Here is a 13,969-nt window from a genome sequence, read left to right as displayed (position 1 = left end):
CCAGGACAGAAGGACCACAGGGCCAACCTTCTGCTGAACACATGTGTTGACGTATCCAGATCCTTCGCTAAATACTGCCTCTGAGACTTTGTCTATACAGTGAGAAAATACAGAGACAGATGAATGCAAGATAGATAATTTTTAAATGCCACTGAAGCAGACCACTCTGTACTAATTCTTATCCCAGGAGTATTATAATTTCCAGGTGCTCAAGCATTCTGAGCAAGTTGGTCTGTAGTATTTCATCATGTTTTGCCATTTTTTTCTCAAAAATGGAGGTACTACTGCAAGATACATGATCATAAACTGAACAGGTAGCTGGTTCGATTTACAGAATCACAGGACTTTAGGGGTTAGAAGGGACCTCTGGGGATCACCTGGTCCAATCCCCTGCTACAGCAGTTCCCCACAGCAGGTTGCACAGGTGGATGTCCAGGTGGGTCTTGAGTATCTCCACAGGAGACTCCACAGCCTCTCTGGGCAGCCTATTCCAGGGCTCCATCACCCTCACAGTAATGAAGTTTTTCCTTATGCTCACAGGGAACATCTTGTGTTCCATTTGTGCCCGTTGCCCCTTGTCCTATCGAAGGGCATCACTGAAAAAAGCCCAGCCCCAACCAGGATATTTTGGCTAGCAAGGTTAATCACGTGAATCTACACGAAAGCAAACACCTGAGATAGGACTGCAAGTCTCCTGCATGCTTAAGACTCTTGGACTGCTGACACAAAAATAGGGTTTTGGAAACAGGGGGAGCAGGGAGTCATGTAGTATACAGTCCCAGGAAGAGCGGAGAGACTCTTGCTGGCTCTATTTTTTAATTGCCAAATTTTCCCTTGACTCTTCAGGGCAAGGGGTTCAGGGAGACAGCCTTCAAACTTTTCAGAAAACAAGGAACAGGTTAAACACGTGCCATGCAAATGTTACCATTTTGTGTATTGCCAAGACTTTTTTTTTTTTTAAGCCAATCCTATACTATTTTCCCCCCCAACATACCTCCGCAACATGCAGCCTTCTCTGCCGAAGCAACACGTAGTAAGTGAAAAAGAAAAAGGACTTTAAGAAGCTTGTAATAAACAGAACCACTGTCTAAAATCTTTAGCACTGAAAATACCTTTTCAGATAGCCTATACACTACTCATTGCAGTATCACTGTGAGACAGCTATAAATGCCAGCTTGTAAGATAAGAGAAACAGACCTTTGCAAAGTCATTCACCTACATCTCACTAACAACGTGGCATTTAATTAAAGACAGGCTTTCAAATGTGTTTCACAATGGGATGAATATATTCCTTGAAACACCTGGCTCAAAAGGGAGTTTTCAAAAAGAGTAGAATTCATCTTGCCTAAAAGTTAACAGCAAGTCTACACTAAAAATCGAAAAACTGACAAGCTTTGAAGGCAAAATTAAAAGCAGATGTCTTATCTAAGAAGTTTTATGTAGGAACTGTACTGGAGTGTTTATGACATTCTCTCCAATCTTTTAGGCACGTTCCCGTAGAGTACAAGAAAAAACAGGAACTAAAAATGAAATAAAAGACACGAGCAAGGTGTATTCTGTCTCCTCCACTCAGCAACACAGAAGAAAACAAAAGCACATTACAGCTCATAGTACATGTTTATTATTAGAGGTGTTTACAGAAAAGTCTGCGAAGTACTGCTAGTCTAAGACTGACATCGGGGGTGTTTATGGTTTATGGCTTTGTTTTTTTTGGATTATCTAAAAAGTCGCAAAACTGATTACGTTTGGGGCCTATTTCAGTCTTATTAAAAAAAAGTTCAATTCACAGATAAAGGAGAAGGTGCTTCCATTAGCAGTTTAGTAACTACGGCCAAAGAGGGTGTAAAACTTGGCAGGGTTCTTGCCACAGACACATTTTGCCCCGCTCTGTAGCTCACGGAGAGGCTGGAAAGGTATGCAAAGACTTTTTGCTCCCATGGAGGGGGCACCAGGCTCAAGATCTTGATCTCTGAAATAAAAGCACATTCATAAATAAGAACACTGATTAGAAAGCAAAGACGCAAAGTGTATCATGCATAAAATCTCAAATGCACACTAACTAGTCTGAAAGTGTCAAAACTAAGGGATTAAATATGCTGAATCATACAGGGCAGCAAGGGTCAAGGGTGAAGACTGTACATTTCTGTCATATCTACAGGTATCCTACATACTGTCTTACATTCAAACATCTTTATTTTGATTTCAGTAGATGCTCTCCAGTTCCTTTATATTTTACCTGGCAGTGGTCTTCTTGATCCAATCCTCACACTCACTTTCCCCACAAAAAGGGATTTGCACAATCTGAAATGGAAAGGAGCAAAGGAGTGGTGAAAAAAAAAATCAGTTATATATCTACAAAATAACTCCTCCTTGTCTCTGGAACAATCCTAAACCTTAAGATCTCATGTGAGTACAAAGTAGGAACATTTCTGATTGCTATAATTAAGTTTTAATAGCCTTTTCTCAATAGGGAAATACATAAGCACTGTCATCTCTCCACCAGGCTGCGTGAAGAGATCCACAAAAACACGACACAGAATTTAAATCAAGACAGGGTGCTAATTTTTTTTCCTTTTAAACCCAACACATCTTCTATCTGTGAAAAGAATAAATATTGTTTTCTCCTGGAAATATTCCATTTTTAGGGAAAAGTTTAAACTTTTCCAACTGCACAACAAACATTTGGTTACATAGTACAAGACGGCGCCTTCCCAGTTTAATTCCAGTACTACGATCTTTCATATTTTCTGAGCAAGACAGATGCATATTTAAAGATAAAACGAGCACATTTTTCTTGTAGAGAAAAAGAGGTGCATAATTTCCAGTTACATACCTAGTGCAAAATTCTCCATCTGCACTGAAAGTTTAAGTATATATTCTTACAGCTTGAACTGAACTTCGCATGCAGCTTAAAAGAACACAGAAGCAGCCCATATTTTTGAAGAGCTAACAGACTACATTTCAGTTACAGTCAGGGCAAAGGAGTAACAGGAATCAAGCAGGAGTAGATTGGCTTACAGATTTTCTTCTTAAACCACACCCAGTGCTAGTGGTATAATTTAAAGAAATTACAGAATACATATGCCATAAGATACGGTCCATAAAACATCTATAGGTAGACAGAAAGTCATAAAATAATGTAACTCAGTTTTCTCCATTCATACGTTTATGGTGATTAGAATAAACTTCTGGAACCTAAGTACTAAAATGGTGTAAGCATCTTCAACTTGGAGTTTATTTGTTCATATGTCCAAGTTTCACTATGTATTAAACTATATTTAAACTATATTGAACAAAAAGTGCAAATCCTTCTCTAGAATCTAGCTGTACGTGAAACCCAGTACTGCCCACTGAAGAGCTCACATTTTACAGGATCATTTGAGATTATCTGCAGTAGGTGGGGAAAAAAGGGGGGACATATAGCATTCAAACCTATACTTTTTACATGTACGTAAATTATTATCTTTTAGAATTAATTTCACATCGCGTTCTTGCTCTTGCAATGAACTGGACTCTCCATTTTAATAATTTTTACAAGTAAGTTTATGTTTTCCTTGACTGTTTCTTTGTCTTGAAGACAGACAAGTACGGTTTCAAGCAGTGCTTATTTCAAAAAGTGAAAGATAGATAATGGCACATCCTGAAGTCACAACACGCAAGAGCAGTAGTACTATTTAAACACCAGTATAGATCAGAATTATTTGTTAAGCAAAGGCTAAAGATTTTTAGTCTTTAAATCTACCTACAGAATCATCAGATGCTTTACAGAGAGCTGCGTGAGGAAATTATACTTTGCAGTCAGCAGGAAAAACCTCAAACTATTTGGAAACAGAATATTTCACACTTGTATTTAGTTTTGTAAAGGAACATTAGGCAACACTACTACTATCTATTATTATCTATGCATAAGAATGTCTTAAAAAAAACAAAACACACACAACAACCCTATATCCTCAACTCAATCAGCATGCTAAAATCAGTCCCTCCTCTGAAGTACACAATCAGTCCTCCAAAACTTGTTATAAATTGGATTCAAGTGCAATAGAAGAAGCAATAAAAGAGTGTGATGGATTGTCAAGGCTAAGATTAACTTATACAACTATATCTGAAGTAAACAGAAGTAACTGGGTTTATGACCTGCTAGCGTTTTCCATGTGAAATTCTGAAATTTTCAGACTAGATCTAATTGGTACGCTGTTGAGAACTCTCCGTAAAATACACAGCCTTAATGATTCATTCTGAGGCTTCTACTACCTGAATACAAGGGCTGCTCTGAAAGTACTGCCTCCTATTTTATGTATCATTCTAAGGTGGGTACTGACTCCCAGCAATTCTAAATGAACCCAATGGCTTCTACCCAGATCATAAAGGCAAATCTTTGACAAAAATAGCACGTACTTTAGACTCTTAACTTAGACACTATTACAAGACTTGACAAGTGTTTTTCACTGTTTTTCATTAGCATAGTAACAGTAGTTTATCGTAATCGGAATAAAATACTTGCACTAATCTCTCTGAAAAGCACTTAGTAATAAAAATAGAACACTTTAAATACAAATTATCAAACTGCAGTGATACAGGTTACGTCAGGACACTCTGTCACTTCTTACAGTAGCACGAGAATTTTTAATAAATACAGTATTTCAACAAAAATAAATAAATTAAGAAAACGTATCAAAAATTTTAGGAAAGCTAATCTTCCTTTGTGTAGTTCCACAGGAAACCCTTCCATCTGCTTGTCAGGGGAGAGTTCCATATGAACCACAACAGTATGTATGTATGTTTATAGTCTTTGAAATTTCTAGCCTCCAATTATTTGTTAGAGATAGAAAGCAGATGAAGACATTTACCAGGATTTTGAAATGAAGCAAGTTTCCTTACCTTTCCTGAATCAAGCTCTCTTTGAAAATCTTCCATTGTATTGGCCACCACCATATGACTTCTTAAGTCTTCAGAAGCTCTACAAAAGGAGAGGGGGGGAGTCAAGTTAGATTTATACGCATAACCTCACTGGCCAGCAGAACCAAGTTTTCAGAGTTAGTCAAAACAAAAGTTACAAGAGGAGCTATATATTCATTCAAATTTTCCCAATTATATTACATTTTTCTACCAGTTCTGCTACCAAAAAGATAAAATTTTGATTAATTGCTAACGGGCTATGCAGGCTGCTGCGTATTTTACTATGCTAATTCACACTGTTTTGCACATCAGCTCAATATTGACCAGCTGTAGATAGAAACGGATGAATACTACAGAGATACATTTTCTTTCAATTTTAGTTAAAAAGCATTCTGCTGTTCAGATTTTGAATAAGTAAACTTATTTTTCTTGTAAGTAACTTGGATCATCACAAAAGAAAGTATATTCCAGCAGTAAAACTCATCTGCAATGACCAGCATGCAGGAGATTTGGCATATGAAATAACTGCAAACAACAAATTCAAAAGCATTTCATTGCTTATGAGCAAACAATCGTATGAAAGTCAATAGGACATATGGTCTTAACATACACTTCTGAGAACAGATCTTCAACTACTGGTCAACTTCGTGTCTTTCAAAATTCCCTACCAAGAGCATCTTTCAAGAATGAATCCTGTACAATGTATTATCCTGTTAACTATTTAAGAATTCAGTGAAGTATTTATTTTTTTAAGTTCATAACCTTTAGCATTCTGTTTCATTAACTAAAGGAAGCTTACTTGCTGCAGGTTAGTTTCAGAGGCAGAAAAATGAAATACCACTAACAGAAAGGTGGGTTGAGCACCTGCACAGCTGAATCAGTAAATTGAGGAAATTATTCTGTACATCTGTGTAAAGTACATCTGTGATTAACACAGCCATTTCTATACTTCTCTATTTACCTCTTGTATAGGTTAGCATGGATTTCCTCCAAAATCTGCTTCAGTTTATCTTCTGCCTCGTGTTCTGAAAAGGTCAGCTTCTGTCCCGTGTCTCTTCTGACAGCTACAAATTGTTGGCTCTTCATGTCTCGTGGTCCCACTTCAACCCTGACCGGTACACCCTTCATGAAAAAATAAAAGTAAGAAATTATAATGAGTACATAATTCTCACAGGAGTTAATTTTCTCCTTTATTTTGTTTTAAAGTAGTCTTAGTATGGAACTCCTTTACATATTTAAGTTTCTTTGAAATAAATGAGTAAAAGCAGTGGAATATATTTGAATTTCTGTCTTTCCCGTCCACAGTCTCTTCACTTGTGCATCATATCTTGCTACAGTCATGTTTCACTAGTTAGGAGACTGCATCTGTGCCAACACGTAAGTGATATCAAGACTGTTAAAACACCACTGCTACTACACTCAGTTACCCCAAATAGTGCAAACCTGATTTTTAGAGCTTTTATTCCTCATAAACTTCAGTGATAAGAGCTGTGTAATTTCTCATCTCCTGTGTACAGACAACTGACTAGTAAAATGAAATCTTTGCTTAAGAGGCTACCAAGTCTCGTATATTTTCCTTCACATCCTGCTAATGTGGATTATAAGCTGTATGCAGAGAGTTCATGAGAGAGCAAGTAGAGGTGCATGTGGTTTTATTCCTCCTGAAAGAAATCTCAACAATAAGCTAAAAGCTAAGAACATCGTACAGACATTTAGCCAAGCTTTCTACTAATTTTGTGCTCAGAAATCTCTTCAAGTTCATAGCCTCCAAATGATTCCCCATACCTTAAATACTTCATGCTAAAAAGTATGGATAATGGAGTGGAATCCATCTGAAGGTGGATCTATCTACTCCTCCTGCAAAGCTACAGAAAAAGCTGTTCTAAACTGTATCAAATAACATGACAACCATTTTAATTTACAGCATATAGAAAAAAATAGTCTCCATAATCAAAACTCAGCCGAAAGTATTTAGTGCTTCCATATCATTTTCTAATTTTAATTGAAATTGTAAAACAAATACCAATGACTCGGCTGTCTTCAGAAGTAACATAACATTAGAAATCTGCTAAGCTGAGAAGCAGATAAGGTAAAATACTTTCCAGTTTATTTTTGTACTTATTACTGTAGTACTCTTGTCTTTTTTTTTTTTTTTTTTTTAACCCTAATGTCCTTCCTTATCAGTACTCAGTAAAATGAGCCCACTTTGCCTGTGGCTGGTGTAAAGATGTAGTCTGCATATTCTGCCTGTTCTTGTTCTGTCAAAATTTAAGCCAAGAAGATAAAATACTAGGGTTTTGTTTGTGTTCCTTTTTGGGGGGGGGGGGGGGGACATAAAGGGATGAAATTCAGGGAGTGTGGGGAACACAAGATAATTTTATACATATATGTATATATAGATATATATATATACTGATGACATTTAACTACAATATAAATATAAGGCTGCATGTATAAATGACTTATGCAGGATATTTTCATCGATTTTTTAAAAAGCATCAATTCTGCATCCTGCTGCACCTCCTTAGTAATTATTTTTATTAGACTTTTTAATAAAAGATTTTTATTCTGTTTTATTTTTAAAAAGCCTCCTAAATTGGTACTTAGTCTCCTGGTGTTACAGCTCCATTTTAAAAAACATTAGAGGTTACACAAAGGAAAGAGAACCTGAATACAACATGAACTTTTGACAACTCAGGGAGTTCCTATCATTTTACACTGAAGATGAACATATTCCAAGTAATTTCAAATTCCAGACATCACTCAATATGTTGTTCTTTTCTAATTAATGTTGTTTCATTCAGTTCTGCTATTTTTATTTTACAAAAGCCTCTTATAGCTGATAAAACAAACAACTAACATACGAAAAGCAACATGAGTGTTTTGAATCAACAAAATCACCCCTTCCTTTGTTACAGCTATACAGGTTTACCTTCCCTGTTCCCTTGTGTGCAAACAACATACTGTTGTGACCCTGGAATCACTTAATACAGATTTTTAAATACACAGTTGATTTTCTAGGTATGTAAGTCAAAGACTTGCGAGTTCAGAATCTGCTAATAACATGCACATCCTAGCAAACAGCAAGTATCAGAAAGCACCTCTTCTTCATTTATTAGTAAGTAGAATACCCAAATCATAGAATGGCTAATGTTGGAGAGGACCTTAAAGATCATCTTGTTCCCACCCCACTGCCATGGGCAGGGCTGCCACTCACCAGCTCAGGCTGCCCAGGGCCCCATCCAACCTGGCCTTGAAAACCTTCAGGGATGGGGCATCCAGAACCTCTCTGGGCAGCTGTGCCAACACCTCACCACCCTCTGAGTAAAGAATTTCTTCCTAATATCTAACCTAAATCTCCCCTCTTTTAGTTTAAAGCCATTCTACCTTGCCCTGTCACTATCAGACCATGTGAAAAGTCGGTCCCCCTCCTGCTTGTAAGCTCCCTTCAGGTAGTGGAAGGCCACAATGAGGTCTCCCCAGAACCTTCTCCAGGCTGAACAAGCCCAGCTCCCTCAGCCCTTCTTCATAGCAGAGGTGCTCAAGCCCTCTGATCATCTTCCTGGCCCTCCACATCACTCCTGTACTGTGGGCCTCAGGTCTGGACACAATACTGCACATCGGGCCTCACAAGAGCAGAGCAGAGGGGAACAATCACCTCTCTTGCCCTGCTGGCCACCTCTCTTTTGATGCAGTCCAGGATACTGTTGGCCTTCCAGGACGCAAGAGCATGACGTAGAGGTGACCACTGATTATCAGGGAGTAATTCTTCCTTTAAAAAAACAACATTTACTTTCAGAATACAAGGCACGCATATGTGCCCCATATATGAGCTTTGAAATACCCTCTAGGAAAAAACATACCTTAAGTTCCCAATGATTGAACTTCCAGCCAGGTGAATAGTTGTCTCTTAAATCAGCACGTACACGGACATTAGCACTAAGCAGCCTTTTATGATACTCATTACATTTCTTCAATAAAGCCTCTTTGTCCTCTTCAGAAAGGGTATTTGTGATCCCACAGGGAATAATTACAACCTGCAATGTAACATGACAGGTATTTCACATTCTATAATAACTAGGAGCTAATTTTTTTATAAGCTTAAACAAATACTGTGGCCCAGTAATTTCTTTCATGATCTCAGAAGGAATACATTTCCCCATTTGTCCAAATGATACAATTATTTTCAACTGATGGACTATTAAAGGGAGCTTGTTCATCAAAAGCACCTTAAGAAGGTGTATTAACTTCATACAGAATGTTCTCTAATTAGACAGCTCCCATCCTATGTTAAAATATTTTCAGTTCCCAATATGAAAACCCCATGAATTCCGAGACAGAAAATGAAAAAAAAAAAAAGTAGTTAAAGGCATATTGTGAACAATTTCTACACACCTGAACACAAGCTACTCGAGGTGGGAGCACCAATCCCATATTATCTCCATGAATCATTGTCATTACACCAATAGTTCGAGTTGTAATGCCCCAGGAATTCTGATATGCATACTGTTTTTCTCCTGGTTTCTTGGGATCTTCAAACATGATTTCAAACATCTTCGAGAAATTCTGCCCTAGGTGATGTGATGTTGCACCCTGAAATTGTTGCACACAGAAAATTCTGCTGGTTAAACTTAACAAATTTAGAGCTTTCATCACTTTGCTGTTTCTACTGGAAAATAATTTTAAAATAATCTATTAGACAAATACCTGGATAGCTCTTCCACTGGCTGATATAAACGCCTCTACAGTTGTTGTATAGTCACCCCCAGCAAATTTCTCCTTTTCTGTCTTCCTTCCTTTCACAACAGGTATTGCTAGGAGATCTTCATACACTTGAGCATAAAGATCAAGTATCTGCATCACCTACAACCAACAAACTGCTTTAGGAATTACTCAGTATTTTGCATTTGCTAAATCCAGACATATTTTTATTCCCAGAACATTAGCAAAAAATACAATACATAAAACCCCCAAAATGCAATATTTTCCTCAAGATTATGATTTAAACAAAAAAAAAGGCTTTCTTCCACTGCTTTGAATTCTGTCTCTTTTTTTCAGTGAATCAGATCACAACTATAGACTGAGAGAGAAAACAAGAAGACTCATGCCAAAAAGCCAACCCAGTGGTTATACTGACTTTTAGTCTCCATGTTAAAGTTTGAACAACTGCTAAGGATACGTCACGATATTGAATGAAGCCTGTCTTTAGATGTTAAAATTTTTAGCAACTAGCAAGTGAACTAATTTGCTTTTTAAGGAAAATAAGAATTCTATATAAAGATCACACTCTTTAAACTTGTCATACTGTTTGAAAATACAAAAGGCCCACAAATAGGTTACATCTGAGAAAAAACAAAGGTTCTAGCACACTCGACTTTTTTCACAAGGGTTCTCAAAGAGAAGGAGACTGATTTTCATCTAGCCCTAGTTAAAAAGATTTGCTTTCATTGCTATGGAGTAAGGTAACTTTCTGAAAGCAAAAACACATTTGTTTCATTACTTCCTCTGCAGCTTCTTCATATGTTGCAAATGCTGTGTGACCCTCTTGCCAAAGGAACTCGCGAGTGCGAAGGAAAGGCTGAGGATGTTTGAACTCCCAACGCTGGAAACAAAACACAACAAGAAAAAGAAAATAAGTGCCAAAATTAGCACTAAAGTCTCAAATTATTTATTAAAAATAAAGTAACCTTTTAACTTTAAGCTCAAAAATTCTGAATAAAACTAAAAAGAGAACTATTTACAGATTCATACTTACACATTACCATCAACAATACACATTAGCAATAAGTTTCATTAAGAAGTAAGGAAAAATAAAATCACATAAACCACATTCATACTTCTGCCATGAAGAATGTGCCGTGCTTAGTATCATCAGGCCATATCCACACGGGATAAATGACCTACAGTGCACTTACAATAAATCACTTCTGTTAGAAATCATATGCTGACATACCACAACATTGCACCACTGATTAAGCTTGATAGGAAGATCTCTGTGGGACTGCACCCACTTTGCATAGGCAGGATACATAACTGTGAAAAGAAAGAAAGCAGTTTGGGTTCTCTACATAACGCAGTCACTTTAGAACAAAACTTTCTCTTTGCTACACATAAACAATATTCTCTACTGTGAGAAAGACGCTTTTATGCAATAGTTCTCTTTAAAACGTATTTAACATACATTTTCAGTGAAAGAGGTATTTTCATTTTATCCTGTTTTGTTAGAAAATACCTTGCTTGTTCTTATGTGGGATGTGGATCAAAGTGCAATCAATCCAAAGCTTAACTGTCTAATGACACTCCGGTTGAGTCACTGGCTTATAGTATGCAAGTACATCCACATTCTCCAATAAAAATTCACTGACATCAAGATTTCAGGATACTGTATCAGGCTTGACTCGCTTAAAACTTCATCCAGCATTAAGTCTTAAAATGTTTGTATCAGTTACTTAAAAGAAATTGTAGTAAAATCAAGTTTCACAACTGTAGTCAAAGAATATTCAAAACTGAAGTGAATTATGAGATGAAGAATTTTATTTACAAAAATACTTTTTTAAAAAAAAAAACAGAACATGTTTTGCTCAGTCAAAGTCAGCAGGTCTTCAGGACATTGATGAAAATTTACACCCCAGGATTTTTTTAAGAGAAGTCCATGGAAAGGAATTAGTACTGTCTGTGGCATTTGCTGTAAGTGGCACCAGAATTTAGGAAGCATGGTAAGGACTTAAAGAAAACATTGCAAAAGACGAGTTTCCACTTTCCAGAAAGGACTCTTGTTTACAACCTTTGCTGTACCTATAACTGTTTCCTTTACAGCTGAACTGCATGACAAGAAGTCTACCTGTTTCACTTGTGGGACGTACAGCAATTGGTTCAGCGAGATCTGTTTTCCCCGATCTTGTGACCCAAGCAACCTAAAGGAAAAATAAATAAATAAAAGGGAATCAAACGAGTTTGAAGAAAACCTACTCTCATGCCCAGCTGAAGACTAACGGGTTGGGTTTTCTTATACTCATATTAAAGCTATGAAGCATACCTCAGGGGCAAAATCAGCAATATGACTCTTCTCTTTCTCTAGTGCAGCCTGGGACACAAACATGGGGAAGTAGCAGTTTTCCACTCCAAGTTTCTTGATCTCAGCATCAAAGAAGTTCTTGATAGCTTCCCAAATGGCATAAGCCCAAGGACGAAGAACGTAACAGCCACTCACATCGTAGTATTCAATCATCTCTGCTTTTGTGATCACCTTTCAAAAATTAGAAACGGAAGTTTCAATCTCATACAGAAAGGATATTCAATAATTCAAGCCTATGGCATGCAACTCAAGAAAAGTGTCCTATTTAAAAGTATTTGTGCTCAAACTTCAGCAAAGTTAGCCACAGAGGTCGCTTTTGTTACCTGTGAGAGAAGTTTAAGCAGGAACATTAAGTTAAATAACAAATATGAATAACAAACTCAGAAAATGAATTTCATGAATCTAAGTAAGAGATAGGAACAAAATTTCCAAACAAGAACCAAACAGCTGTGCTTCTGTAAGAACCTTCTTTAGCTCACACCAAAAAGCATTTTTTTATTCCTTTGGGTACATGCAAAAATTGTAGTAGTAGTAGTAAGAGATAATATACGGCACTGATACCTATTTCCAATCTTTCATAAACTATGTAATCTAAACAAGTCATCTCTGTTCTGGTCATTTCATACCTTGTGAGCCAAACTCCTTCAGTACCAACAGATGATAACTTTTGGCTATCACTTCAATAAAGTCTTGTGCACTATAGCACCCACACAAAATAGGGAAACACACATACAAATATAGTGGGAAGCATGAAACGGTTGACACACCAGATTGGGGTTTTTGTTGTTTGTTTCCCCAAGAACAGCTACCTTGATTTATTCAGCTCTTCAATCTATGCTCTTCTATTTAAGACAATGACAAGAACACAAGAGTAGGTATTTTGATTTGTATTGAAATACTAGATAAGATATAAAGCCAAAGCAGATCTTGATTTATAAGAGGATGAAGTAATTCTTTAATTAACACTGGTGTGCACTTACCTGAGAGAACCAATCAGCAAGATTTTCTTCTTTTTTAGCTTCTAGACCCAGCCTACGGTATTAGAAAACAACCAGATTTGAGCCACCATTTAGCAGAAAAATTTATCTTAACCTTTCTTTTTAAAGTTCGGAGTGGGGAATGGACCTGAAGTGGGCAGAAGGAAGGGGCAGGGAACAAAATGTTTCAATTTTGCTTCATAATGCCGACTTTTCCCAATTTTTTTTTTTTCCTCCTGACAGTTCAGATATGAATTGGTTAGTATGAATTGCTAGTAGTTCCTCACCTGGCATAACAAGAATATTTTACAAAAACAGATCTGTTTCTTTTTCACTGTTCAAACCCTTCTAATTCTCATCAGGATTGCATTAAAGTTTCTCATAACGATGCACTAAAGAACCCAAGCATCTCCAATAAGAACATAAAACTAACTGTTTTATTCTGTTTTTTCTTGTTTGTTAGTTTGTGAGGTTTTTTTGCTTTTTTTTTTTAATTTCTTTTTATTTCTTACCCAATCTCAAATAACAATAGATAAAAGCAGTTTGCATTTCTTCATGAAGAGAGAAGTTTAAGGGTGAAAAATACATTTCTCCAGCATAATTTCTACAAAAAATAACCATATCTCTAGCTGTAATACTAGAGACGTTGAACCCTAAACTATAAATCTGAAATAGAAAACAGGTAGTGTTGCATAATACATGCTGTGAAAAAACCTTTGAACTTTCAGCATGGGAGCAGAAGAGGGAATACACAGCAACCATCACTGGAGAGTTCCACCATTAGCATCCAGAGTGCCTTGCTCTGGGTTACATACTTCTCAAGGTACACATAGTAAATACTTCGGAAACCCTTATATAAGTTAAAAAAAAAAAAAAAAGCACAAGGTTTTGTTTTTTTTTCCCCCCAAGGCTTATAGCGTGGAAGATACAGCAGCACATTTGCAGAAGCAAATAATGAAACACAGCAAGTTCCCAGTGACAGCTGAACCACAGTAACAGGCTGTGCACATTGCCCTGT

General features: G+C 36.9%; 1 protein-coding gene across 3 annotated transcripts in view; it reads right to left on the bottom strand.

Moving 5' to 3' along the window:
- EPRS (glutamyl-prolyl-tRNA synthetase) overlaps window positions 1,599–13,969 on the bottom strand; it is a 37,406-nt gene continuing 25,035 nt past the window's right edge. For all 3 annotated transcript variants that reach the window (XM_021392975.1, XM_021392976.1, XM_021392977.1), the window contains 12 exons: window positions 12,955–13,006; window positions 11,936–12,145; window positions 11,741–11,813; window positions 10,853–10,932; window positions 10,400–10,501; window positions 9,607–9,762; window positions 9,295–9,492; window positions 8,763–8,936; window positions 5,861–6,021; window positions 4,882–4,960; window positions 2,237–2,301; window positions 1,599–1,969 (listed from right to left, as the gene is read on the bottom strand). In XM_021392975.1, coding sequence (XP_021248650.1) covers window positions 1,819–1,969; window positions 2,237–2,301; window positions 4,882–4,960; window positions 5,861–6,021; window positions 8,763–8,936; window positions 9,295–9,492; window positions 9,607–9,762; window positions 10,400–10,501; window positions 10,853–10,932; window positions 11,741–11,813; window positions 11,936–12,145; window positions 12,955–13,006 — 1,501 coding nt within the window. In that variant the 3' untranslated portion in view covers window positions 1,599–1,818. The remainder of the gene's footprint in view (window positions 1,970–2,236; window positions 2,302–4,881; window positions 4,961–5,860; window positions 6,022–8,762; window positions 8,937–9,294; window positions 9,493–9,606; window positions 9,763–10,399; window positions 10,502–10,852; window positions 10,933–11,740; window positions 11,814–11,935; window positions 12,146–12,954; window positions 13,007–13,969) is intronic.

The sequence above is a fragment of the Numida meleagris genome, chromosome 3, assembly GCF_002078875.1.
Source record: "Numida meleagris isolate 19003 breed g44 Domestic line chromosome 3, NumMel1.0, whole genome shotgun sequence".
NCBI classification, from domain to species: domain Eukaryota; kingdom Metazoa; phylum Chordata; class Aves; order Galliformes; family Numididae; genus Numida; species Numida meleagris.
This window is presented reverse-complemented; position numbering and strand designations above follow the sequence as displayed.